Source organism: Heteronotia binoei, chromosome 18 (assembly GCF_032191835.1).
Source record: "Heteronotia binoei isolate CCM8104 ecotype False Entrance Well chromosome 18, APGP_CSIRO_Hbin_v1, whole genome shotgun sequence".
NCBI classification, from domain to species: Eukaryota; Metazoa; Chordata; class Lepidosauria; order Squamata; family Gekkonidae; genus Heteronotia; species Heteronotia binoei.
In genome coordinates this window covers 27182219-27207170 of record NC_083240.1, presented here as the reverse complement: position 1 = coordinate 27207170, position 24952 = coordinate 27182219, and the positions used below count along the sequence as shown (strand labels likewise).

The 24952-nt window shown below is 47.3% G+C and overlaps 1 protein-coding gene across 1 annotated transcript in view; it reads left to right on the top strand.

Moving 5' to 3' along the window:
* The first annotated feature begins 1802 nt into the window (after positions 1–1802).
* MMP28 (matrix metallopeptidase 28) overlaps positions 1803–24952 on the top strand; it is a 30262-nt gene continuing 7112 nt past the window's right edge. Inside the window, exons 1-3 of the mRNA XM_060259453.1 lie at positions 1803–1895; positions 9493–9569; positions 14935–15122. Coding sequence (XP_060115436.1) covers positions 1821–1895; positions 9493–9569; positions 14935–15122 — 340 coding nt within the window. The 5' untranslated portion in view covers positions 1803–1820. The remainder of the gene's footprint in view (positions 1896–9492; positions 9570–14934; positions 15123–24952) is intronic.

The window sequence follows — 24952 nt, the reverse complement described above, 5'->3', positions numbered from 1 at the left end:
AAATCCAGTGGCCCCTTTACAATTGATCTCCAGATGAACAAGATCAGTTTCCCCAAAAAGAATTCTGTGAATGTGTGTGTGGGGGGGTGTAACATGTGGTGGTCCAAGCAAGCAGAAAAACCAGTTCCTTACTAAAATCTTCTTTGAAATACAGGCCTGCTGGTGGTACTCCAAACAGAAGTTTGTGGTGCCAGAACCAGTGTTTGGACTGGGCACCAAAGTATGACTTCTTGCAGGGAATAGTCTCCAGAGTATGGTGACATGTCATTTGGTGCGGCCCAAAGACTGTTTTGGGGTGCAGCCTGGATCCAGTGTCTGCCTGTGTGATTGTTCCAGGGGCACCTGGTTTAGGAGTAGTTGGCCTGAGAACTGCTCTTTGGACCAGGAAACAGCACATATCCCCTAGAAGGGGAGAGTCCCCCAAATGTGAGGGTGTATAATATATGATAGTCCAGACCTTATTTGGAAGTTCAGAGCTTTCAAACTCCCCTCAGTGATTTTGGTTAAATTTATGAATAAGATACAAATAAGAAATGAAGAAAGAGCTGAGGATAAGGAACCAACTTCAGCCTCCTCTATTTTTTTTGGGGGGGGGGTGGATTCTATGGCATTCTACCCTGCTGAGGTCCCTCCCCTCCCCAAGTCCCTGCCTCCATTCCCCAAATCCTCAAGTATTTTCCAGCCTAGACCTGGCAGCCCAGGTGCGGAACAAACTGGGCCTTCTTGGGAGTGACACCAAGAAAACCATCTCCCCCAAGAGATTCAGCTGTCCCCTCCTGTTGCCGTCCTCTGCCAGTGGGTGAAGACTTTTGTGTTTCTTCTGGCATTCCCTCAGTGATTCCTCCTTCCTGCCCATTGTTTTGATTGCTGTTTCTATGAGCCTGCATTTTATAGTACCGTATCTGTATTTTAGCTCCGTTTTAAGTGTTTTAACATTGGGTTCCTTGTTTGGTTCTAAAGAGTGTGTGTGTGTGTATATGTGTATATATATGTGTGTGTGTGTATTGGACTGGATGGGCCATTGGCCTGATCCAACACGGCTTCTCTTATGTTCTTATGTGTTTAATCCATTAGCTAAAGTTTGCAAATAAATAAATAATAAAACAAACACATCCAAAAATCAAGTCAAGCCTTAGCCTAAAACAACTCAATCCAGCATTTAAAAAAAAGAAAGCCTAAACCAAAGTCCGGCTTGTCAGCTAAAATGATCTCATCCCTATCAGCCATCAAATCAAATGCCACTAAATGACCACAGGCGGAGAGAGGGTGATTATGAGTGTGTTAGCAGCACCCTTTGAATTTCTGCCTGCTGCAGGCCGCTCTTCAAGGCACCTCCGCTCCACGGAGGGAAGGCGCTCTTTTCTCCAAGAGAAAAGACCAATTCCACACTAGACCTTTCATCCTGGTTTAACCCTGTCCCCAAGATGAGATTCTACACTCAAGTCATAGAATCGTAGAGCTGGTTTAGAATATCGGTTTGGGGACAGGGCTAAACCAGGATAAAAGGTCTTGTGGAAAACTGGTCAAAAAGCAACTTTTAAAGAAAGAGCCTCAAGAAAGAGAGGAGGGGGAGACAGAGGAAGGGAGGCGGCGGCGGCAACTGCAGGGGTGGTTCTTGCTGCCTCTCTCTCCCCGCCAGCTGCCGCCTGTCCCCGACTGGGCGTGCTCACTCAGCCAGCCCAGCCGGATGGGAGGGAAGGAGAGGATCTGGGCTGCGCTTCCCGGCTCCGGAGCAGCTCCTCGGCTGGGCTGGCAGAGCGAGCGGCGCCGGCTGGGCGAGGATGGCCCCTTCCTTCTCCCTGCTCCCGCCGCTCCTCTGGATGATGCCCCTGCTCCAGCTCTGCGCCGGGGCCAGCCTCGGAAGGCTGCAGCCCTACAGGCTCCCAGAGGCAGAGGTGAGCGGAGGGAGGGAGGGAGGGAGAGGGGCTCCACAAAGCCCAGCCGGGAAGGCAGGGGTTAAGTTCAAGTTCCAAAATTAGGCTCTCTCTGTGTTGGAGGGGGGTGCTTTGTGGCTGCTCAGAGGGGAAGGGAAGGAGGCGTTCTGTGCATGCTCAGAGATGCTCTTTGCAATCTCCAAGGCGGATCCCCCTTCCTGGCTTTAAAACCAAAAAAACAAAAGGATCCACTCCGCTCAGAATGCTCAGCGCAGCCGGATGGGACCAAAGTCCGGAGATTCCTGGAGTTGACAGGCTGCAGCCGCCTGCCCTCTGCTGGCCAGTGTTCTGAGATGCACTGCTTCTGGCCATGGAGGTTCCATGGCCAAACGTCATCATGGCGAATGGTAGAAGAACTCTGCTGGATCAGATAAAAGGTCCTTCTAGATCTGGTTCCTCTTTCCACCGTTGGCCAACTGCTTCTGGGGAGACCTTTCCACAATGGCTGCAAATGCACTGACTGGGGGGCGAGGGGGGGGGGAGGGACTTCCAGTTGGAGCTGCCAACTTTTTTACTAGCTCCTGCTCTGGTGCCTTTGAGAAGCATGGCGATGTGAAAACCTGCACACTTTGCTGGCATTTCTCCCAATGCCTTTAAAAGCTCCTTCTGCCCTTAACTGGGTATCAAGTCACAGTTAAAAGTGCAGGATCAGACCAGATTGGGAGGGGTCCTTTGGCAGCCCAGGGTTCATCCAGTTTTATGTTCACACTCTGGTTCTACAAACCCAAACTGCTGTGTTGGCTAACTGTGTGTGCAGGACCCTGGAACTGAAAACAAATTGTAGGACCAAACCTGGCTGAAAAGAAGACATCTGCTGTTAGCAGTGGTGGTGGCGGGATTGTCTTAGTATAGTGTCCTTTTTAATAGCTGTGCTAAACGGCCCTATGTATCTTTTCTCATGGTTCAATGAGCAAACTTTAAGGTTAAGTAGTTTTCATTCTGTGTCTTGTTAAAATTTTTACATACTGCTTTTTTCCGGGGAACAGGCCCACAAAGCAGCTTGAATTATTCTGAAATCTCATATTCGGTTCACAAGAAAATATATTAAAATGTAACAAAAGCAACAAACTGGCACTCCCTCCCCCAAATCTGCATCCAGCCACCCAGCAATATTGATCACTAGCCTAACAAACAAGAAATATTTTCACTGTTGTATGAGCATCATGGAGGAAGGCCTTTGGGGCTGCCACAGAAAAGGCCCTGCTGAATGTTGATATAAGATAAACTTCCAGTGGCAGTGGCGTTTTAAATCTGAAATGGTCCTTCCAGTATCCTGGTCCTCCATGGCTTCAGACAGTAAAGGTCAAAAACAGCACTTGGAGATGAGCCTGGAAATGAAACGAGAAGCTGGTAATGCTGGATCAAAACGGGAGTAATACGATCAAGGTGATTCACCCTAGACAGCAACTGGAGAGGCCACATGTTGAATCAGTGGATATTTCCAAGAACTTTTCATTGATGACCCTACATGTGGCACATTGCAACTGTCTTGTTTAAATTTACTTTGCTAATTTTGTAGGAGTTTGTAGGATGGTGACTTTGTGGTAGAGCACAAGCTCTGCATGCAGGAAATCCCAACTTCAAACCCTGGTCTGTCCTATTAAAGCATCTCAGGCAGTAGCCATTTCCTCTGCTTGGCATGCGAAAGGGCCCAGGTTCAATCCCCAGCATATCCAGTTTGAAAAAGGATCAGGTCATCTTAGGTAATATGGGAGTCCCCTTGCCCAAGACCCTGGAGAGCTGCTGCCAGCCTGATCCGACAATAGTATCCCTGATGAACCAATGGTCTGATTCAGCAGGAGCTCCTTTGCATATTAGGCCACACCCACCTGATGTAGCGAATCCTCCAGGATTTTACAGGGCTCTTCTTACAGGGTCTACTGTAAGCTTCAGGAGGATTGGCTACATCAGGGAGGTGTGGCCTAATATGCAAAAGAGTTCCTGCTACAAAAAAGCCCTGAGTATAAGGAAGATTCATGTGTTTTTCTCATCTTGGGATCCTTCCTTAGCGGGAGCAGACTGTACAGAGTCCCAAGGGACCAGTGGTGTGTATGACTGTGTATGGCAACTTTATATGTTTGCAGAGATCAGTGGCATATGCGACACGTCCAGAAGGTCCCAAGTTCAGTCTTTGGATCTTCAGCAAAAGGAGCTCTGGGTTCAATCACTGGGAATGCCTGTGGCTCATTGGAAGAGCATTGGCTCATTGGAAGAGCATTTGCTTGGCATGCAGAAGGTTCAATGGCATGGGTTCAATCCCCAGCATCTCCATTTAAATGGACCAGGCAGTAGATGATGTGAAAGACTCTGCTTGGGATCCTGGACAGCAGCTGCCAGATTTTTTTGGATAGGACTGACATAAGTACATAGTCTTCCATAAGGTATTATCCAGAGTTTACACCCTGTCAGGGCTCTTTTTTTGGAGCAGGAAGTCCTTTGCATATTAGGCCACACACCCCCTAATGTAGCCAATCCTCCAAGAGCTTACAGGGCTCTTAGTACAGGACCTACTGTAAGCTCCAGGAGGATCGGCTACATCAGGGTGTGTGGCCTAATATGCAAAAGGAGTTCCTGCTACAAAAAAAGCCCTGCACCCTGTTCTTTCTTTATTGATCCAGTACTGTACTAGAAGGAACTCTTCTCAGAGGGTGAGTCTAGATGTCCTCAGGGAGTACCCTGAGTGGTGGCAGCTAATACCGAGTTCTTTCTAGGGAGCCATTAGTCTAAGGGAGTTTCCCAGCAAGGAAAGCCACCTTTCTCCTCTTCCTTCCACCAAAAGGATTGCATTGCAGGTGGTGGGAAAGATCTTTGCCTGAGATCTTGGAAAGCTGCTGCCGGTCTGAGTCAGGCAATTCTAACTTGGATGGACCAATAGTCTGACTCAGCTTCCTATTAAAGACTTTTTTTTTTTGGCCTGGCACTAACGTTTTGGCACATTGTGTTCCTTAAAAAGAACAAATACTCGCTGCTGCAATATTAGATCCAGCTTTTCATCGGTCATTCTTCTTTGATCAATGCCTGACAGACGGCTTCGCACACAAGAAGGCTCTCTTAACATGCCTTGACATGTGGTTTTCTAAGGATAGCCTTTGCCATTTGACTTTTCATTTTCCTTTTTTCTTTTGCTGTGTTTTTGCTCCCATTCCAACCTGCAGGGCGAAAGGGGAGAGGGGGTAGCAACCCGGAAGAGACCCAGGCACATATTTCCATAATGCTTTTCTCTTCGTTTCCTGCTCTTTGGGGAATATTCTATAGAAAACGGCATTTCCTCTTTTGCAGCTGTGAGAAAAGGAGGAGGGAAAAAAACCCAGGAGAATTAAGCTTTTGGTCTTGAGAAAGCAGTTGAAGACGATGGCAGAACCTTTCAAGCCTGTTGGTTTTGTTCGTTTAAAGCTGGGAAGATTGAATCAGTTTGCCTCAGGGGTTCAGAGAAAAATCAGCCTATTGATGTTATCTGAGCTTATAGCTAGCGTTTGGTTCTGACTGCCTACACTAGAGCTGAATTCAGGAGTGGGGAGGGGGGTGGGATTCCCAAACACGTTTGCTTAAAAAAAAAATCTCCTTTGTGACCCCATGGACCAAGTCATGATGACAGGCCCTCCTGTCTTCCACCATCCTCTGAAGTCCGCTCAAATTCATGTTAGTTACATCAGTAACGCTGTCCAGCCATCTCATCTTTTGCAGTCCCCTTCTTCTTTTGCCTTCTGTCTTTCCTAGCATCAGGGTCTTCTCCCGGGAGTGCTCCCTTCTTATTTGGTGACCAAAGTATTGGAGCTTCATCTTCACCATCTGACCTTCGAGGGAACAGTCAGGGTTGATTTCCTTGAGGACTGCCTGATTTGATCTTCTTGCAGTCCAAGATATTCCCAAGGGTCTTCTCCAGCACCACAATTTGAAAGCATCTACTCTTCTGTGCTCGGCCTTGCTTATGGTCCAACTCTCACAGCCGTACATTACTACTGGGAATTGAGCAATATGCAAAAGAACATTTAGGGTTTTGACGAGACAGAAAAAGAGTGTCCAGCTAAAGTTTGCTGAGAAGAGTTTTCAGTCTCATTCAAACTGTTATAATTTCTCACAAATGTGAATTGGTGTATTGTGGAGAATAGGAAAAATCTAACTGTGGGTGGATATAATTTAAGTGTGTTTTTTTTCTTTTTAAAAAATCTGTATTAGTCTGACCCTTGGCAAAACTATATTTGGTGCATGCCCTACAGGCACATTTTGATATCCTCCTGATCTGTCCCTACCCCTCAACTGGTATTATCCATGAAGAAGGAATGCATCACGATAACATAAATGAAAACAAAGAACATTGTTTCAGGTGTGCCTATTGCATCAAACAGGGTTATGGCCTTTCTGAGGGAAGGGTGACCTCTGGCAGAACACTGTGGCTGAAATTCTATTGTCTGTCCCTGTTGGAATCTGTTTTTTCCCACTGTTGCATCTGGGCTCTGTTTATTCCAGGCATCTGAGCTGAAATGCTGATACGGGAGTGCCTTGGAGAACAGAGCTGGTACAGACGCAGACGCCAGAACGAGGTGGGGCGGGGTTGGCTCACCGCTGAATTCATTGTAAAGGCAAACTTGGAATGGCAGCTGATTCTTGGCCTCCTGGCATGAGCAAAAGGTGTCTGAAAAGCAAGGGAAACAAGGGCTGCGATCACACACACACACACACACTTTTGATCCACTTTCAATGCACTTTCTAACTGGCTTTTGCCAGTTCACACAGTAAAATCCAGTTGGAAAGTGCACACTGAATTGGAAGTGCATTATTTAGTGTGCGTGATTGCAGTCAGTGTTGTCTGGATGGGAGGCTCGGGTTCAGGGTGCTAAGTAGGCAAATTGTGTGAGACGAGACCCTGACAGGCTCATGATCAGATCGCTGGTGAAAAATGGCAATACTGGGGGGTGGTAATTAGATTAGAGCTGTGATATAGAGAAGGAGGAGTTTAACCCTTTCCCTCATGCCGTGATCCAACGGTCAATCCCTACCTCGAGTTGGTATTTGCCTGAATGGGTAAAACACGTAGGTTGCCTGTTTGCTTTCAGATGGCGTAGCGGAGTGTTTAGCAGGGCTTTTTTTCCTGGAACTCTCAAGAGAGAAACACATGGATGTCCCTCATGAACTTTTAAACATTTTTTGAGAATTTTGTTTCCACAAAGAAATTCTGGAACTCTGTTCCACCACTTTCCCCCCACACACAAAAAAAAGCCCTGGTGTTTAGAGTATCTCACTAGGATCTGAGACAGATCAAGATGGGTAGCCATGTTAGTCTGTAGCAGTAGAAAAGAGCCCCGTGGCACAGATCGGTGAAGCTGCAGTACTGCAGTCGGAGCCCTCTGCTCACGACCTGAGTTCGATTCCAGCGGAAGCTGGCTCAGGTAGACAGCTCCAGGTTGACTCAGCCTTCCATCCTTTCGAGGTTGGTAAAATGAGTACCCAGCTTGCTGGGGGAAAAGCGTAGACGACTGGGGAAGGCAATGGCAAACCACCCTGTAAAAAAGTCTGCCGTGAAAACATTGTGAAAGCAACGTCACCCCAGAGTCGAAAATGACTGGTGCTTGCACAGGGACCTTTAGCAGTAGAAAAGAGCAAGAGTCCAGTAGCCTCTTCAAAACTAAAAAAAAATTGTGGCAGGGATGAGCTTTCGTGAGTCACTGCTCTTGCCTTCAGATACAGTTAGAATGTGACTCCATCTGTCTTGGAAAGCGGAGTGATTTCAGATGCCAAACGACATTTGCAGGCAAACGACAATAGCAGGTGAATGACAATAGCAGGCGTGTGATAGGATCTGAGAGATTCCAATTGGGTGACTGGGTGACCTCAGGATAGTTGTGTGCTCTCAGCCTAGCCTACCTCACAGGGTTGATCTGTGGATAAAAAGAGGAAAGGAAACTGTTGTCTGCCACTCTGAGGTCCTTGGAAGAGGAGTCGGGTTAAAATGTAATGGAAAGGTAAACAGTGTCACTATGTTTCCCTCACTGGGCCAAACAGCAGCTCCCAGGGCCAGGGTGAGGAGTAGGGTTGCCAAGTCCCTCTGCTGCTGCGGCGAGGGACTGTTCTCTCTTGTGCACAAAGCGTGCAGGGTGTGATGACATCACCTGGAAGTGATGTCATTGTACCACTAACATCGTGCCAGGGACACTCTAGGACTCACAATAAAACTCTATGGTATCATAGAGTTTTTCCACAAGTCCTAGACCATCCCTGGCATGGCATCCCCAGTGCAATAATGTCACTTCTGGGTGATGCCATCATACCGGGGACATCATGTGGTGACAGGGCTCTTCAGGGATGGGGATCCCTTCAGTGCCAGCAGGTTGGGGCCCTCCAGACTGGGGATCCCCTGGCCTGGCGGGAGCTTGGTAACCTGGTGGAAAGGAGAGGGATTGAGGTCTAGAAACTGATGTGATGGGAATAGGTTATCCCCCATGGTCCTAATCCAAATTGCTTCTCCCCCACCCATAATTGCTATTTAACAATTAGAAATATATTAAGGGATCTCATCCCAGATCCTCCAACGTTTCTCCTGATTTGACTTAGAGTTGGCTTTCCAAAGAGACTCTGTTCCCCTTTAGTGTTGACCAAGAGCATTCACCTACCTGTAGCCCCAACCTGCATCACTGTGGGTGAATCAGTTCTGAAGACAGTCCAGCAGTTCAGCTACCTGGGGTGCATCATCTCCTCAGATGCCAAGATCGACAAGGAGATTGACAACAGGCTGGCAAAGGCAAACCGTGCATTTGGCCGACTGCACAAAAGAGTGTGGAGCAACAAGCATCTGAAAAAAGGCACAAAGATCAATGTTTACAAAGCGGTTGTGATGACAACCCTCATCTACGGCTCTGAATCGTGGGTTTTATACCGTCATCACCTGCGACTCCTCGAGCGCTTTCATCAGCGCTGACTTCGCACCATCCTCAACATCCACTGGAGTGACTTTGTGACCAACACTGAAGTCCTCAAGCGGGCGGAGGTTACCAGTATCGAGGCACTGCTGCTGAAGACGCAGCTGCGCTGGGCAGGGCATATTTCTAGGATGGAAAACCACCGCCTTCCCAAGATTGCCCTGTATGGCGAACTCTCCACTGGCCATCGAAATAGAGGGGCACCAAAGAAGAGGTACAAGGACTCCTTGAAGAAATCCCTTGGCACCTGTCGCATCAACCATCACCAGTGATCTGACCTAGCCTCAGATCGCAAAGCATGGAGACACACCATCCACCAGGCTGTCTCTTCCTTTGAGAACGCACGCATAGCTGGTCTTGAGGACAAAAGGAGACTGAGGAAGAATCGCACTGCTACAGCACCAACCCTAAATCAGACTTTTCCCTGCAGCCACTGTGGCCGGACCTGCCTGTCCCGCATTGGTCTTGTCAGCCACCAGCGAGCCTGCAGCAGACGTGGACTATTGCACCCTTCTTAAATCTTCGTTCGCGAAGCCAAGCCGAGAGAGAGCCCCACCAGATCAGGAGGTTTCTACCCTCCATTTGCAGAAAGGCCAGTCACCCGGGGACATGTTTTAAAAAATAAAATTTCTTTTTTATTTCAGAGGTTCCTTGAGAAATACGGCTACTTGGAATCCAGTCATCCAGGAACACGACCGGTGGTGTTCTCCAAAGCTGTCCGGTAAGGCTTGGGGGGGGGGGGGTTGGTTCTGATATCATCACAATGTTGAGTCTGGTTCTTTGAGGCTCACAGCATCCTTCCCTCCACTTCTGGTTTTTATTCTCACATGAACACTGTGAGGCAGGTTAGACTGAGAATCACAGGGCCTGAGCAGAGGGAAGATTCGATCCTGAACTCTCAGATCCTAGTCCAGCTAGTACACTACACTGGCTCTCCAGTGTAGCCAAATCCTTCTAGCTCTGACTGGTTGTGGTTCCCCACAATCTTCTGCAGGGATCTTTGTCAGCATTGGTGAAAGCCATTTAAGTGGAGCTGTCAGAGACTGAAACAGGGATATTCTACAGGGGAAGCTGGAGGTTAGGCATAGAGCTTTGGGCCTTCCCTCAAGAGTTTCCTGACCCTTTCTGCCTTCAGACCTCCCGCCAGTTCCAGGCCCAGAGAATCCATTCTCCCTCAGTAGTGCTATGCAATAATGGCACCACCTGTCAGATAACCATAGTAACTCTGGATTTTGGCATCATACCAGGACCTACCACTCTGCTATGGAAGCTTTCAGGGTGACCTGACCTCTGCCCAGTCACCCATTTTCAGACTAACCAACCTCACAGAGTTGTTGTGAGGGGGAAAAAAAGAACGTTGTAAGCTGCTTTGGGGTTCACACTGGGCAGGAAAAATTGTGAATTTGAAAATGTTATTTATTTATGTTATTTATAGTCCACCTTTCTCATAGGAGCTCAGGACGGATTATACAGAGTGAGTCAACACAGTGGGACTTCCATAACCAAAGCATTTGGATTTTAGGTGTCTGGAACCCCCAGAAATAACTGAAACAGAGCCTTTGCATATTAGGCCATGCACCCCTGATGTAGCCAATCCTCCTGGAGCTTACAATAGGCCCTGGACTAAGAATCCTGTAAACTCTTGGAGGATTGGCTAAATCAGGGGTGTGTGGCCTAAAACGCAAAGGAGTTCCTGCTACAAAAAAGCCCTGCATGTGACACATTAAGCGGTATAGAAATTAGCTAATAGGATCCTACTTGCCATAAACTATGCATAGTATAGACCATTTCATCCAAGTAAGTTTGTGAACCATTCATAAAATCAATCAATAAATATTTTTCTCTGAGGTTTACCTCAAAGATCAGTCAGTTTTCCTGTTTCAGGGCATTTGCTGTGACTATCTGTCGTAGTAAGTCTTGAGGTTTCATTTTGGTGTAGTGCTTAGTGTGTGGACTAGGGTTGCTGCCAGCCTCCAGGTGGGACCTGGAATCCTCTTGCTTTTACAACTGATTTCCAGCTGGCACAGATCAGCTCCGCTGGAGAAAACGGCTGCTTTGAAGGGTGGACTCTGTGACCCTCCTGAGGTCCCTTCCCTCCTCAAACCCCACCCCCTCCTGGATCCACCCCAACGTCTCCAGGTATTTTCCAACACAGACCTGGCAACCTGGTGTGGATTCTAATCTGGGAGAATTGAGTTTGATTCCCCACTTCTTCTTCACATGCACCTTCTGAGTGACCTTGGGTCAGTCACAGTTCTCAAAAGAGCTGCTCTCTCTAGAGTAGTTTTCAAAAGAGCTCTCTCGGCCCCACCTGCCTACGGAGAGTGCCTGTTGTATGGAGAGGATGGGAAAGAAGACGGTAAACTGTTCTGAGACTCCAAGTGAGGGGTGGGGTATGAATCCAATCCTTCTCCTTATAAACTTTGGATTCCGGCATAAGCTCTTGAGGGCCAGAGTCCATCTCATCAGACACAGTTAGTGGGTCATCAGCCCTAGGCAGAGGAAACAAACAGAAACGGCAGGATCAAAAGGCTGTCAGGTGCAAGAAATACAAGGTGAGAAGTGGTTAAGTAAAATTCAGATTGAATGAAGAAATGTACAGAGGCCAGTTGTGATAGCGGTGGATGGTGATCATGATGCTTTCCTAGCCAGTTTGGTGCAGTGGTTAAGTGTGTGGACTCTTATCTGGGAGAACCGGGTTTGATTCCCCACTCCTCCACTTGCACCTGCTGGAATGGCCTTGGGTCAGCCATAGCTCTGGCAGAGGCTGTCCTTGAAAGGGCAGCTGCTGTGAGAACCCTCTCAGCCCCACCCAGCTCACAGTGTGTCTGTTGTGGGGGAGGAAGGTAAAGGAGATTGTGAGCCACTCTGAGAGTCTGAGATTCGGAGTGGAGGACAGAATATAAATCCAATATCTTCTTCTTCCAATATCTAATGACTGTGGAATCCAAGGGTTTTTTTAGCCAGTGAGGAAGGTGAGATTTATAGAAGAGAATGGGGACTTAACTTCCCCCCTCTGCATTCCCTTCCCCAACCATACCTTCTCCCCAGCTGAGATTCCCTGATGTGTATTTACCATATCAGAAACATAGTTGTGGGAAAGGGGAAATGGCAGGTGTATTTAACACCCCTCCCTTGCCTGCCATGCAATCCTTTTTTTTTGAGCCCTTTGTCTTGGCCAATCTAATTTGGTCCATGAACGTGATTCTTTAGAAATGATTTGGCCCTTAGCCGTGGAGCTAGCTTAGGAGCACAGGGAGAGCCTGTTTCCGCTGGCACCGTTTTGCACGCTGCCTTGATTGTTTCCCTTGTATGGCTGGGACTCCTCTTGGAGAGCTCTACAAAAGCAGCAGCGATTCGGGGCCAGCTGGAAGATTCCATAGATGCCATTGCTACATTCTGGATTCTGGCCATCTTCAAATACTCCCTCTGTTCTCTCCCCCTCCTTCCCTGCCTTCACCCATATGGAAATCCAGCAGTCCCACAGTGATAATACATACTGGTTTGCTAGAAAACAGAAGATTGTTTATATATGGGTTATCAACTGACCAGGGAGGGGAAAAACCTGGCTTTTTAAAAATTTCAGTCCAGTTGCCAGAAGAACCAAGGAGGCAGTGCCATTTCCCTCTTCCCCTCTTGGCACTTTTGAAATTAGTTTTTGTTTAGAGTCCACCTCCAGGCCCCACCCGGCTGCCAGAATGCTTTATTTGAAGAGCTAATTCTTGATTTCGAAGAGCCCCTTGGCTCAGAGTAGTAAACTGCAGTATTGCAGTCCAAGCTCTGCTCATGACCTGAGTTTGATCCCAGTGGAAGCTGGGTTCAGGTAGCTAGCTCAAGGTTAACTCAGCCTTCCATTTTCCCGAGGTCAGTAAAATTAATACGCAGCTTGCTGGGGGGAAAGTGTAGATGACTGGGGAAGGCAATGGCAAACCACCCCATAACAAAAAAGTCTGCCAATAAAATGTTGTGATGTGACATCACACCAGAGTCAGAAACGGTGGTGTGACATCACACCAGAGTCAGAAATGACTGGTGCTTGCACAGGGGACTACCTTTACCTTTTTTAGTTCTTGATTTCACATCCTGCTCCATGTATGGTTGATCGCTCCCTGAGGATCTTTCTGTACTGTCCAGCCCTCCCTTTGTACCAGTCTGTGTTTCAATTGGACTGTCTAATTCACATGTCCCGTAGACCCCAATTAGAGCAAACGTAAAGAGCTCAAACACGTCACAGCGGGGGGTGGGAGGGGGTGGGGGGGGAGGAGGTGTTTTCCAAATGATCCTGGGATGCAACCACCCTAATTTAACAATAGAACAGCAACTTGATGTTGAAACAGAAGTTAAAATCCAGAACTACAAGGAGCACTTTTTTTTTTAAAGTTCTTTAGCATTTCTAGATTTGTTTTCTTCCATTGCTGCTGTGCCAGAAATGAAGTCAGATCATACATAGCTAACTAAGTCTTGCCTACTCTGACCGGCATTGGTTCTCCAAGGTTTCCTTCCAGCACCCTGCTGCCTGAGATCATTTAAGAGGAGATACCAGGAATTTGCACCTGGAACCTTCTGCACACAAAGCAGGTGCTCCATATCTGAGCTATGGCCCTTCCTTACGGTTGCCAAGTCCATTTCAAGAAGTATCTGGGGACTTTGGGGGTGGAGCCAGGAGACATTGGATGTACATCTGGGAGACATTGGGGGTGGAGCCAGGAGCAAGGTTGTGACAAGCATAACTGAACTCCAAATGGAGTTCTGGGCATCACTTTTAAAGGGACTGCACACCTTTTAAATGCCTTCCTTCCATTGGAAATAATGAGGGATAAGGGCACCATCTTTTGGGGCTCATAGAATTGGACAATCCAGTCCAATTTTTTTTTTTTAAACTTGGAGGGTATATTGAAAAGAGGCATCAGATACTATGCTGCAATTCTGGTGCTCCTACTTCAAAAAGCAGCTGCCCCAGAGCCCTAGATAACCGTGGATCAATTATCCATTATACCCTATTGGAATTTATCTATTTATTTCTTTATCCTGCCCTCCCCACCGAAGCAGGCTCAGGGCGGCTCACAACAATAAAACATTTAGACAATTCTAGCCTTTGATAGTTAAAACATTTAAACCAGGGGTGGCCAACGGTAGCTCTCCAGATGTTTTTTGCCTACAACTCCCATCAGCCCCGGCCAACATGGCCATTGACTGGGGCTGATGGGAGTTGTAGGCAAAAAACATCTGGAGAGCTACCATTGACTGGGGCCGATGGGAGTTGTAGGCAAAAACATCTGGAGAGCTACCGTTGACTGGGGCTGATGGGAGTTATAGACAAAAAACATCTGGAGAGCTACCGTTGCCCACCCTGGTTTAAACAATTCTAGACTTTGATAGTTAAAATACTGAACAAATTAAACAATAAACAATTAAAATGGTTAAAACAGTTTTGGTGCTCGTGTCATTAATTCCAGGGTCTTCAGCCTGCTTGAGTATCCTCTTATACTACGACAAATTCAGTTGAAGGCGAGTCGAAATAGTGATGTCTTACCTACTTACAGGCCTTGTTGAACTGAGCAACATCCCGCAAGGCTCTTACTTCTTCTGGTCTCCATAGGGAATAACAAAAGGAATAATGGAGTGCCCAGCAGACATTTCCCTCCCTCTCCCCCCTCCCACTTTCTGATGCAAGGGGAGGGCCTCCAAACTGGGAAACCCCCTGCCCCCACCTAGGGATTGGCAACCCTACCCCTCCTGAATAAGTTCAGGTGCATCACTGTTTGAGTCTATAGCAGAAGCGCAAGAATGGAGTCCAACAGCACCTTAAAGACCAACCACATTTCTAGGGAATAAGTTTTCAAGAGCATCTGATGAAGGGAACTCTCAAAAGCTTGTGCCCTGGACATCTTCTTGGTCTTTATGGTGCTACTGAACTCCAATCTTGCTCCTGAATAAGCATAACCCTCTTTTTCCTGGCCATGTAGGTCTGTCCAGGATTTTGGCTCAGTTCCTTGCATCCCCCAAGTGACAATCCCACTCCTAGACGCAATAATGACCCACCTGGGAATAATGCCCATGCCTGGCTCTCTCCTCTTCTGTTCCAGGGAATTTCAGTGGGTATCCCACTTGTCTCTCAGTGGTAAGCTGGATGCTTCCACCGTGCATCAGATGAGTCTTCCTCGATGCGGCGTGAATGACGCAGGGAGTTTCGCTGCATGGAAGGAGCGTGTGGATGTCCTCTTCTTGGGCCAGAGGGCTGAGAAGAAGCGCAGGAAACGGTACTCCCACCAAAGTATGTCCTTCTGGGGGGTGGTTTGCAAGGACAGTTCTCCTCCAGGATCCTTTCTCATCTCCTGTGTTTTTTTTTTAAAAAAAGAAAGCCTGATTTAAGGAACAGGGGTTTCAAAATACAACCATGTTTTTCAAAAGCAGTGTAGGAAGCAAGGGGGCTTTGTAATCGCCCTTTGAAATTCCTTTGTGAGATCGCATCATGTCCCCCCAAAAGAGCCCGGCATTCTGTAACGCAGCCTTAAAATTTATAGGGTCCCAGTCCTTTCCGAGATATATATTAAAGGATAAATTTCTTTTTAATGCCCTGACCTGGATAGCCCACGCTAGTCTGATCTTGGAAGCTAAGCCGGGGTTGGCCTTGGCTAGTATTTGGATAGGCGACTTCCGAAGAAGACCAGGGGCATGATGCAAAGACAAGCAATGGCAAACCACCCCTGAAATGTCTCTTGCCTTAAAAACAAGTCTAGCTCATCTAGGGTTGCCAAGTCCAATTCAAGAAATATCTGTGGACTTTGGGGGTGGAGCCAGGAGACTTTGGGGGGTGTAGCCAGGAGACTTTGGGGGTGGAGCCAGGAGACATTGGGGGTGGAGCCAGGAACAAGGATGTAACAAGCATAATTGAACTCCAAGGGAGTTCTGGCCATCACATTTAAAGGGACAGCACATCTTTTTAAATGCCTTCCTTCCATAGGAAATAATGAAGGATATGGGCACCTTCTTTTGGGGCTCACAGAATTGGACCCCCTGGTTCAATCATTTTGAAACCTGGGGGGTACTTTGGGAAGAGGCACTAGATACTATACTGAAAATTTGGTGCCTTTACCGCAAAAAACAGCTTCCCCAGAGCCCCTGAAACCTCCAGATCAATTCCTCATTATATCCTATGAGAAGCGATCTCCACATAGGGAATAATGAAGTGCCCAGCAGACATTTCCCTCCCCCCCACCCCCATTTCTAGCAACTCTGAAGGGAGGGATTGGCCTCTCTACTCACGAGTTGCTGCCAACTTCTTCCAAGTAATACAGACACACCATCCCAAGAGGAAGCCTTTCAATAGGAGACTGAAGCCTCTGGAGGCGGAAAGGCACATGGTCCTCTGGGGGTGGGGCTTCCCCCGCCAGCCAGCTGACTGGGGGCAGGAAGGAGCCTGGGAAAGCAGAAGAACCCCCGCTGGGATCTGGGGATTGGCAAGCCTAAACTCGTCACTTAGTGGTGTGTAATGCAAAAAGAGCTAGAACTTCTGACTGCCAGACAACTTTACGATCTCCTGGCTAGCTTCCAATTCTATCTGTCCCCTGCCCCAGATGTATGCCAAAGGTAAAATGTAGGCATTTACAGTGCTGCTACTGAAAATCCAATTCCGCTAGTTCAGATAGACGGCCTCTGTTTTGAAGCACTTCTTACAAAATCAAACAAACATAAAACCACCCAATCACTGCCATCCCAAACCCATGCTGACTTTCATGTTTTCTTCTGCCAACATTGTGCTCTGCTGTGGTTCAGCTGCAGGCAGTGAGCCAAAACAGAAACTGCATTTGTGCTGAGTGCTCCTGGCCTGCTGCTCATACTAAACCACTGAAAACAATCCTTAATTATTCCTAGTGAAAAACAAACACTTGATTTTGCAATGCTTATTTTTTATTTTGCCAATATGGGATACAACATCTTTGGGACCGTTTCTGGGCTACAACCCAGAACTGATCTCTGGCTTTTCAAATGCATTGAGACTTTCTCTCCTGCCAAACCATTCTTGTTCAGAAGAGGAGCCTTGCAGGGCCGTTGATTAGATTAAAAATGGAGCGGTCACATTACTGATATTGAGGCTCCAGGGCCAGTTCCTGTGTACCAGCTTCATCGAGTGAATATCTTTTTCCTAGAGAGCTTGTGCAAGCAGAGAACAGCTGTGCTGGAGCCATGGGAAATGTTAATGGCCAGAGAAGGCAAGTGCTTCTGGGAGGCTTCCAGCTGTGCTTGACAAGATAACATCTGTTCTTGCTGGCTGAGAGCCAATTGCCCGGTTTCTTTCCCTCTGTTTCTGCACATCAATCGCCTCTGCTAAGCCTCTTTCCAATGATTAGCATTGCAGACGGAGAAACTGGTGGCCAGTTGCAGTCTGCAAAGCAGCAGCTGAATGCTTTTAAATCCCAGAGTTTTTGAGCTCTGCAGAATTCCTCAGCAGGCTGGATGTTCAAATATGAAGGGGGGGGGCGGATAGAGGGGGAGCAGATCCAGAGTATGATGGAGGCTGAAGAAGCCTGCAGTTTGTTGTAGGGCTCAGGCGGGATAGAGGAAGTAAACATAATTGGACTACTAGGCTGCGCTTGGTGCAAATTGATTTTCACTAGTATTTAAAAGTGGGAAATGGCCATATGGAAACATTAGCCATTAGCTGGATCTTTTCCCAGCACTAATTGGAATATGTAAATCTCTTGTTAAGGAAGCAATGCAGAAAACTGTGTGCTGGGGTGTGTGTAGGGGAGAGGCAGTTTTGACTAATAGCTGCCTTGGGAGAACAACTATCCTCCCCCACCCCTAGCTTCTAAGCAGATCGGTTTCTCCATCTCCCTCCACTGCAGTTCCTCCAGCCTCCTTTTATTGCCTTTCAGCTGCTCTCAATGCTATAGAAAAGAGCATGAGTCCTGTTAGAACCTTCAAGATCAAGACTTTGTGGCAGGGTAAGAACTTTCATGAGTCACTGCTCTCTTCTTGCAGATACAGCTAGAATGTGACTCCATCCAGGGCTGGCACTAAGGGTTCTGCCACTCGAGGTAGCCCCCTGCGCTGCACCCCCCTCCAAAGCTCCCCCTATGGAGCTTATATCGCACGCGTGGCATAGTAATGTCATCATACAGGGCAGCAGGGACGAGAGAGCAGTGGGCAGCACACAACAGTGCTGCCGTGACACCGCTTTCCCCCTGCAGCAAGCTCAGTGTGCTGTTTTAGCAGCTCCGGTCACTTTTGGGTTGAAAGCAGCCGAGCGGCACCTTTGGAAGGTGCCGCTCGGCCACTTTTAACCCAAAAGCAACCGGCGCTGCTAAAACAGCACACTGAGCTTACTGCAGAGGGAAAGCGCTCCTCTGATCCTGCCTTCAAGGAAGGATTGAAGGAGCGCTCTGCGTGGGTAAGGGGGTGCCTAGTGGCGCCCCCAGGTGGGGTAACACCCCAGGCCGCCACCCACCCCTCCTACTCCCATGCACCAGCCCTGAATCCATCTGTCCTTATAATCTTGAAGAGTGGAGGGATTTCAGATGCTGAATGACAATAGCAGGCGAATAACAACAGCAGGCACGATTGGATTAGGTGTGATATGCAGAGGCATGGGGAAAAAATCAGCATTGGCAATGAGACAGGATACCTAGGTCTTGATTCAGTCCAGGAGGATGCATTGTTTTGAGCACACTAGCCGTTGAAATTCAGCACTCTCTAAGGAATCTCCCTTCAAAATTGGTTCGTAAAAGAACTGCCACTCGTAGGTCAGCAACTGATTGTCCTGGAAGGTTAAAATATTCCCCCGCTGGTTTTTAAACATTTTAGTTTCTACTGTCAGACTTATATCAATTTATTCTTTGTCAGAGGGACTGACCTGTTTGTCCAATATAGAGGGTGGAAACAGGGCTGGCTCACCCACTAGGCAAACTAGGTGGTTGCCTAGGGCACCAGGAGGGGGCGCCAAATTGGGCTCCCCCCCTCCCGGTGCCCAAGACAACCACCTACTTTGCTTCTCCCCACCATCACTGCTGCTACCGCCACCAGCCCCCTCCCTTCCGCCACGCTTCCCCCTGCCAAGCTCGTAGCGAAGAGACTGGGCCCTACCGGCTTTGAGGCAGCCACACATTTTTTTAAAGCCAGCACTGGAGGAGGCTTCGCTGCCCCTCACTTCCGGTTCCGGAAAGGAGGGGGGAGAAGCCTCCTTCCGTGTTGGCTTCATAAAACACGTGGCTGCCTCAAAGCCGGTAGGGCCCAGCCTCGTCACGGTGAGCTTTGGGGGGAGGTGTGCGCAATGAAGAGCTGCGTGCAGCGTGGCGGAAGGAGGGTGGGAGGGAGGAGGTGGGGGGGGGGTGCCGGGCAGGAAGCCTGCCTGGGGCACCATGCACCCTAGGGCCGGCACTGGGTGGAAGGACATTGCTGACACTTGATGGCATAAACCACATTAGAACAGGAGTATGAGCTCGCGATGGTATGGCTGATGTAGCTGGGTCCACTGATAGTGTTGCTAAAATCCAAGGCTTTTTTGGTACAAAAATCCCAGCAGGAACTCATTTGCATATTAGGCCACACCCCCTGATGTCAAGTCAGCTGGAATGGCATTTCCTGTGTGTTCCTGCTAAAAAAAAAAAGTCCTGCTAGGATCTATATGAGAACGAAGTTGGCATCTTGGTTTGTTGCAGGCCTTGATACCAGAGTCTGAGGTACTATTAAGTATAATTGTGGATGAGGAGAAGTTTTAGGTTAGCAGGCTGCCTGTGAGCAAAAAAAGATCAGCCGCCCCCAGTGCCTGTGTGAGGGAAGTGTCACTAATATCCAACATGGGATGTAAGTTGTTAATAATATGTTGAAGCGGCTTGAACAGTGAGCTGTAGGTGACCCCCCCCCCCCCAAGTGGTGTTCTGTTGTTGTATTCTTTGGACTTGTCATGTAGAAGAAGAAGATGATATTGGATTTATATCCCACCCTATACTCTAGATCTCAGTCTCAGTGGTCACAGTCTTCTTTACCTTCCCCCACCCCCACAACAGTCACCCTGTGAGGTAGGTGGGGCTGAAAGAGATTTTTACAGCAGTTGCCCTTTCAAGGACAACTCCTGCAAGAGCTATGGCTGACCCAAGGCCATTCCAGCAGCTGCAAGTGGAGGAGCGGGGACTCAAACCCGGTTCCCCCAGATAAGAATCTGCACACTTAACCACTACACCAAACTGGCTGTCTTGTAGAACACTGTCCCTGGGTATCATTCTGGCCTTTCCAATAATCTTTCTGACCACTTCAGGAGGATATTGGTGAACAAACATGTGGACAAAGGAGACCCAATAGATGCTGTTTACCTTGACTTCCAGACAGCTTTTGATAAAGTTCCTCATGAAAGGCTCCTTAGTAAGCTCGAGAGTCATGGAGTAAAAGGACAGGTCCTCTTGTGGATCAAAAACTGGCTAATTAATAGGAAGCAGAGAGTGAGTATAAATGGGCAGTCTTCGCAGTGGAGGACTACAGTGGAGTGGAGTGCCGCAGGGCTCAGTACTGGGTCCCATGCTCTTTAACTTGTTCATAAATGATTTGGAGTTGAGAGTAAGCAGTGAAGTGGCCAAGTTTGCAGATGACACTAAATTGTTCAAGGTGGTGAGAACCAGAGAGGATTGTGAGGAACTCCAAAGGGATCTGTTAAGGCTGGGTGAGTGGGTGTCAATGTGGCAGATGAGGTTCAGTGTGGCCAAGTGCAAAGTAATGCACATTGGGGCCAAAAACCCCAGCTACAAATACAAGTTGATGGGGTGTGAACTGGCAGAGACTGACCATGAGAGAGATCTTGGGGTCATGGTAGATAACTCACTGAAAATGTCAAGACAGTGTGGGATTGCAATAAAAAAGGCTAACGCCATGCTGGGAATTATTAGGAAGGGAATTGAAAACAAATCAGCCAGTATCATAATGCCCCTGTATAAATCGATGGTGCAGTCTCATTTGAAATACTGTGTGCAATTCTGGTCACCGCACCTCAAAAAGGATATTATAGCATTGGAAAAAGTGCAGAAAAGGGCAGCTAGAATGATTAAAGATTTGGAACACTTTCCCTATGAAAAAAGGTTAAAATGCTTGGGGCTCTTTAGCTTGGAGAAACGTCGACTGTGGGGTGACATGATAGAGGTTTACAAGATTATGCACAGGATGGAGAAAGTAGGGAAAGAAGTACTTTTCTCCCTTTCTCACAATACAAGAACTTATGGGCATTCAATGAAATTGCTGAGCAGTTGGGTTAGAACGGATAAAAGGAAGTACTTCTTCACCCAAAAGGTGATTAACATGTGGAATTCACTGCCATAGGAGGTGGTAGCAGCTACAAGCATAGCCAGCTTCAAGAGGGGGTTAGATAAAAATATGGAGCAGAGGTCCATCAGTGGCTATTAGCCACAGTGTGTGTGACAGAGTGTTGGACTGGATGGGCCATTGGCCTGATCCAACATGGCTTCTCTTATGTTTTTATGTAAATGCCTGCTGTAGATCCTGCTGCGTTTAGATAAGCTTCCCATATTGCTTGCATATTTTCTCTGCCTCTTAGAGCATGCTTAGGCCTAATCAGGTCATTTTTTTTTAAATCCCATTTTCTTTTGATTTATTTATAAAGCCCTGTTTTTCTGCATACTTGGGAAGCCCCCTCCACCGTATATAGAAACCCCTTTTCTTGTCTTTGCGTGTCCTGGTTTTGATGCTGTTGTGATTGGGATGGCAGCCACACAGTTCTGTATGAGATGTACCAGGGGTGACCAAATTGCAGCTTGGGAGCCACATGTGGCTGCTTTGCATATATTGTGTGGCTTTTGAAGCCCTCACCTCCCTGTTGGCCAGCTTGGAGAAGGCATTTCTCTCTTTAAATCATTTCTCCAAGCCAAGGCCAGTGGCTTGGAGAATGCATTTAAAGTTGCTTTCTTTACATCCCTCCCTCCCTACCTTCCAACAAAGTCTCTATGCATACAATTTCCAAAGCCAGTCAATAATCTTTTATAAATGATGTAACTAATCCAAAAATAATTAATTCCACAACATTCTCTATACAAAAATATGCATACAACGAGGAACAGAGAATCCACATTAGTCCAACGGTAAGGCCTTCTGTTCTTCTAGATTGTAAGCCGCCCTGAGCCTGCCCCGGCGGGGAGGGCGGGGTATAAATAAAACTTATTATTATTATTATTATTATTATTATTATTATTATTGAACCGAGTCATTAACCTCTTTACAAGTTGGATCTCTGTTGTCCCAAGTCTCGTGATGAATATGGGAGTGAAGGTAAACATCAATCCAATTTGATTCCAGCAGTCCAGCTAACTAACAAAAGCAGTATTTTGTGTCTTAGTTCGTGGAGGCTTTATCCGAGTTTTGCGATGATCCAGCATGAATTCTGAGATTCAGAATTCTGAACTTAAAGACCGCCTTCACTCCCATATTCCCCACAGAATGGCAGAGAAGATGAGATCCATTTGCAAAGAAGTTACTGACTGGGTTCAAGGACCAGTTTGACTGTTGTGGATTCTCTGTTCCTCGTTATATGAATGGTGGATGTTTGTTTCTATGCACATTTTTGTATAGAGGATGTTGTAGGGTCAATTATTTTCCGATTATTTGCATAACTCATAAAATATTACTTGACTGGCTTTGTAAATGGTGTGCATCGAGGCTTTGTTCCATGGATGCTTTTTGCTTTGTTGGCTTTATCTCATCCGTGTTACTCACTTGTTTGCCTACCACCTGAAAGTTGGCAACTCTACGGACGGAGGAAGCCACTGGAAGATGGAGACTAAAGTGTGCTATTTCTGAGCAAACTTTGCCTCCTCGAGCTTCCCTACTGCTATCAGCCGCACAAGGAAAACACGTTCTGGGACTCAGGCTGGCATTAAATAATATATTTGAACTTGTTGGCTTCTGCCTTTTGCTCTGGAAACGTCAACGTATCTTGAATTCATGCCACAGATCCTGGAGGGCAGCTGTTGTGGTGTCTGAGTCATGCTTCGTTACTCCCATCTTAATTGCATTTAGTCATGTTCCTGTCATGTCACTGAGCTGGGGAATGAAACAGGTTAGTGCCACACCCCAACTAAGGCGTGGTACTGGAGGCCTGCCGCAGCTGGGCCGTTGGTGAGAACATTGCCTGGTTGTGAAATACGCATGTAGAAGTCACTGGCCAAGGATACTTGTGACTAGCCTGTGTGCCTGGCCATAAATGAGGGCCAAACAACACATAACAAGGGTGAAATGGAAAGTCCAGATTCATTAATTATCTGGCTCTAAAAAGCATTTTGTAGAGGAGGAATCTGGACTGGAACCACAGTGCTTACTTATGATTTGTCAACTCTGGGTTGGGAAATAGTTGGCAATTTTGGGGGTGGAGCGTGACAAGGGAAGGGGATTCAGCAGGGTATAATGCCATAGAATCCACTCTACAAAGCAGCCATTTTCTCCAGCGAAATTGATCTCTTTCAATTTGGTGTAGTGGTTAAGTGTGCAGACTCTTATCTGGGAGAACCAGGTTTGATTCCCCACTCCTCCACTTGCACCTGCTGGCATGGCCTTGGGTCAGCCAGAGCTCTGGCAGAGGTTGTCCTTGAAAGGGCAGCTGTTGTGAGAACCCTCTCCAGCCCCACTCACCTCACAGGGTGTCTGTTGTGGGGGAGGAAGGTAAAGGAGATTGTGAGCCGCTCTAAGACTCTTCGGAGAGGAGGGCGGGCTATAAATCCAATATCATCATCATCTGGTGATCAGTTATGATTCTGGGAGCTCTCCAGGTGTCACGTGGAGAGAGGCAACCCTAGCCAATAGAGGGTTTTTTTCAGTTTATTTTTTGGGTGGTGGAACTGAACTCCCTCCTAATTTCTTTATCGCCCTTTTTTCCATGGATGTTTTCTACTGTTTGTGATCACTTTCTCCCAGTTTTCTGATGCTCTCATGGTAGGAGTATTATCTTTCCTTTGTCTTCATTCTTTGATACCAAGCAACCAGGGATCACATACCAGATGTGATGATATTGCAACACTATACAGCCAAATCCGAATGAAATAACATAAAAAAGTCTTCACTAGAATAAAGAGAGGCTCCATGTTTTGATGATATTTTGAAGAGGGGAAGATCATTGCAAAAAGTGCCACAACGGTCTCTGTCTGTGATCCCTGACTGGTTAGGATTCCCCACATGACTTGTGCAAAAAGCACTGCCCTCACTCTGAAACAGCTTTCTTTGTAGTGACACTGTTTCAGCTGTTTCAGAGTGAGAGCAGTGCTGTTTGTACAAGTCATGTGGGGAATCCTAACCAGTCAGGGATCAAGAGTGAGGGCAATGCTCTTTGTACAAGTCATGCGGGTAACCCTAACCAGTCAGGGATCACAGATAGGAACCACAGTGGCTCTTTTTACAGTAATTTCCCTCCCTTCTCAGAATATCACGAAAACATCGGGCCTCTTTTTGGATGAAGATTTTTGCAAATCTATGGGGATCCCTTTTCTTGAGAGTTACATCGTAATGTTAAAAAGCAGTACTCTCTTTTATTTATTACAAATTTCTTATAGTTTATTTGTCTTTAGATCTCAGTCTCTGTCTTAAAATTTAGACTGTTCAACTTTGTCTCTAGGGTTTTGGTGTAAATAGGCATAGGTGGTGTGTCAGGGAGGACATTGTTTTTTTGGGGGGGGAAGGGAAGAAGACTGACAGTTCTGACCTACTCCCCTCCAGGAGAGGAGTCCAAGGTGGAAGGCTGGGGGGGCCTCAGCCTTTGTTATTCCAGGTTTCCTTGATATTTCCCTTGCTTATTGTGGTGAGCTCATTGTTTATCTTGCAGTCCAACAGGAAACATCTCAGTCTGTGCCAAGTCTGGCTGTTTTTCTTCAGAAAAGGGGGGAAAGTTCATAAGATATTTGCTAGTTCTTTATCTTGCAGCTGGAATCGGAGCTAGGGAATCCAGTCGAGTCCACATGGACAGTTGGACACCAGAGGGAGGTAGAGGAATCCCGAGGCACTCAGAGTGAACGATGGCCCTTCCACTGGCGAGTGGGGAGTGCTGTTTTAGAACACTCCTCCGGGTAAAGAAAACATTCTGCCAGAACCAGCACATCAGGGAAGAAAGAGTCTAGGACG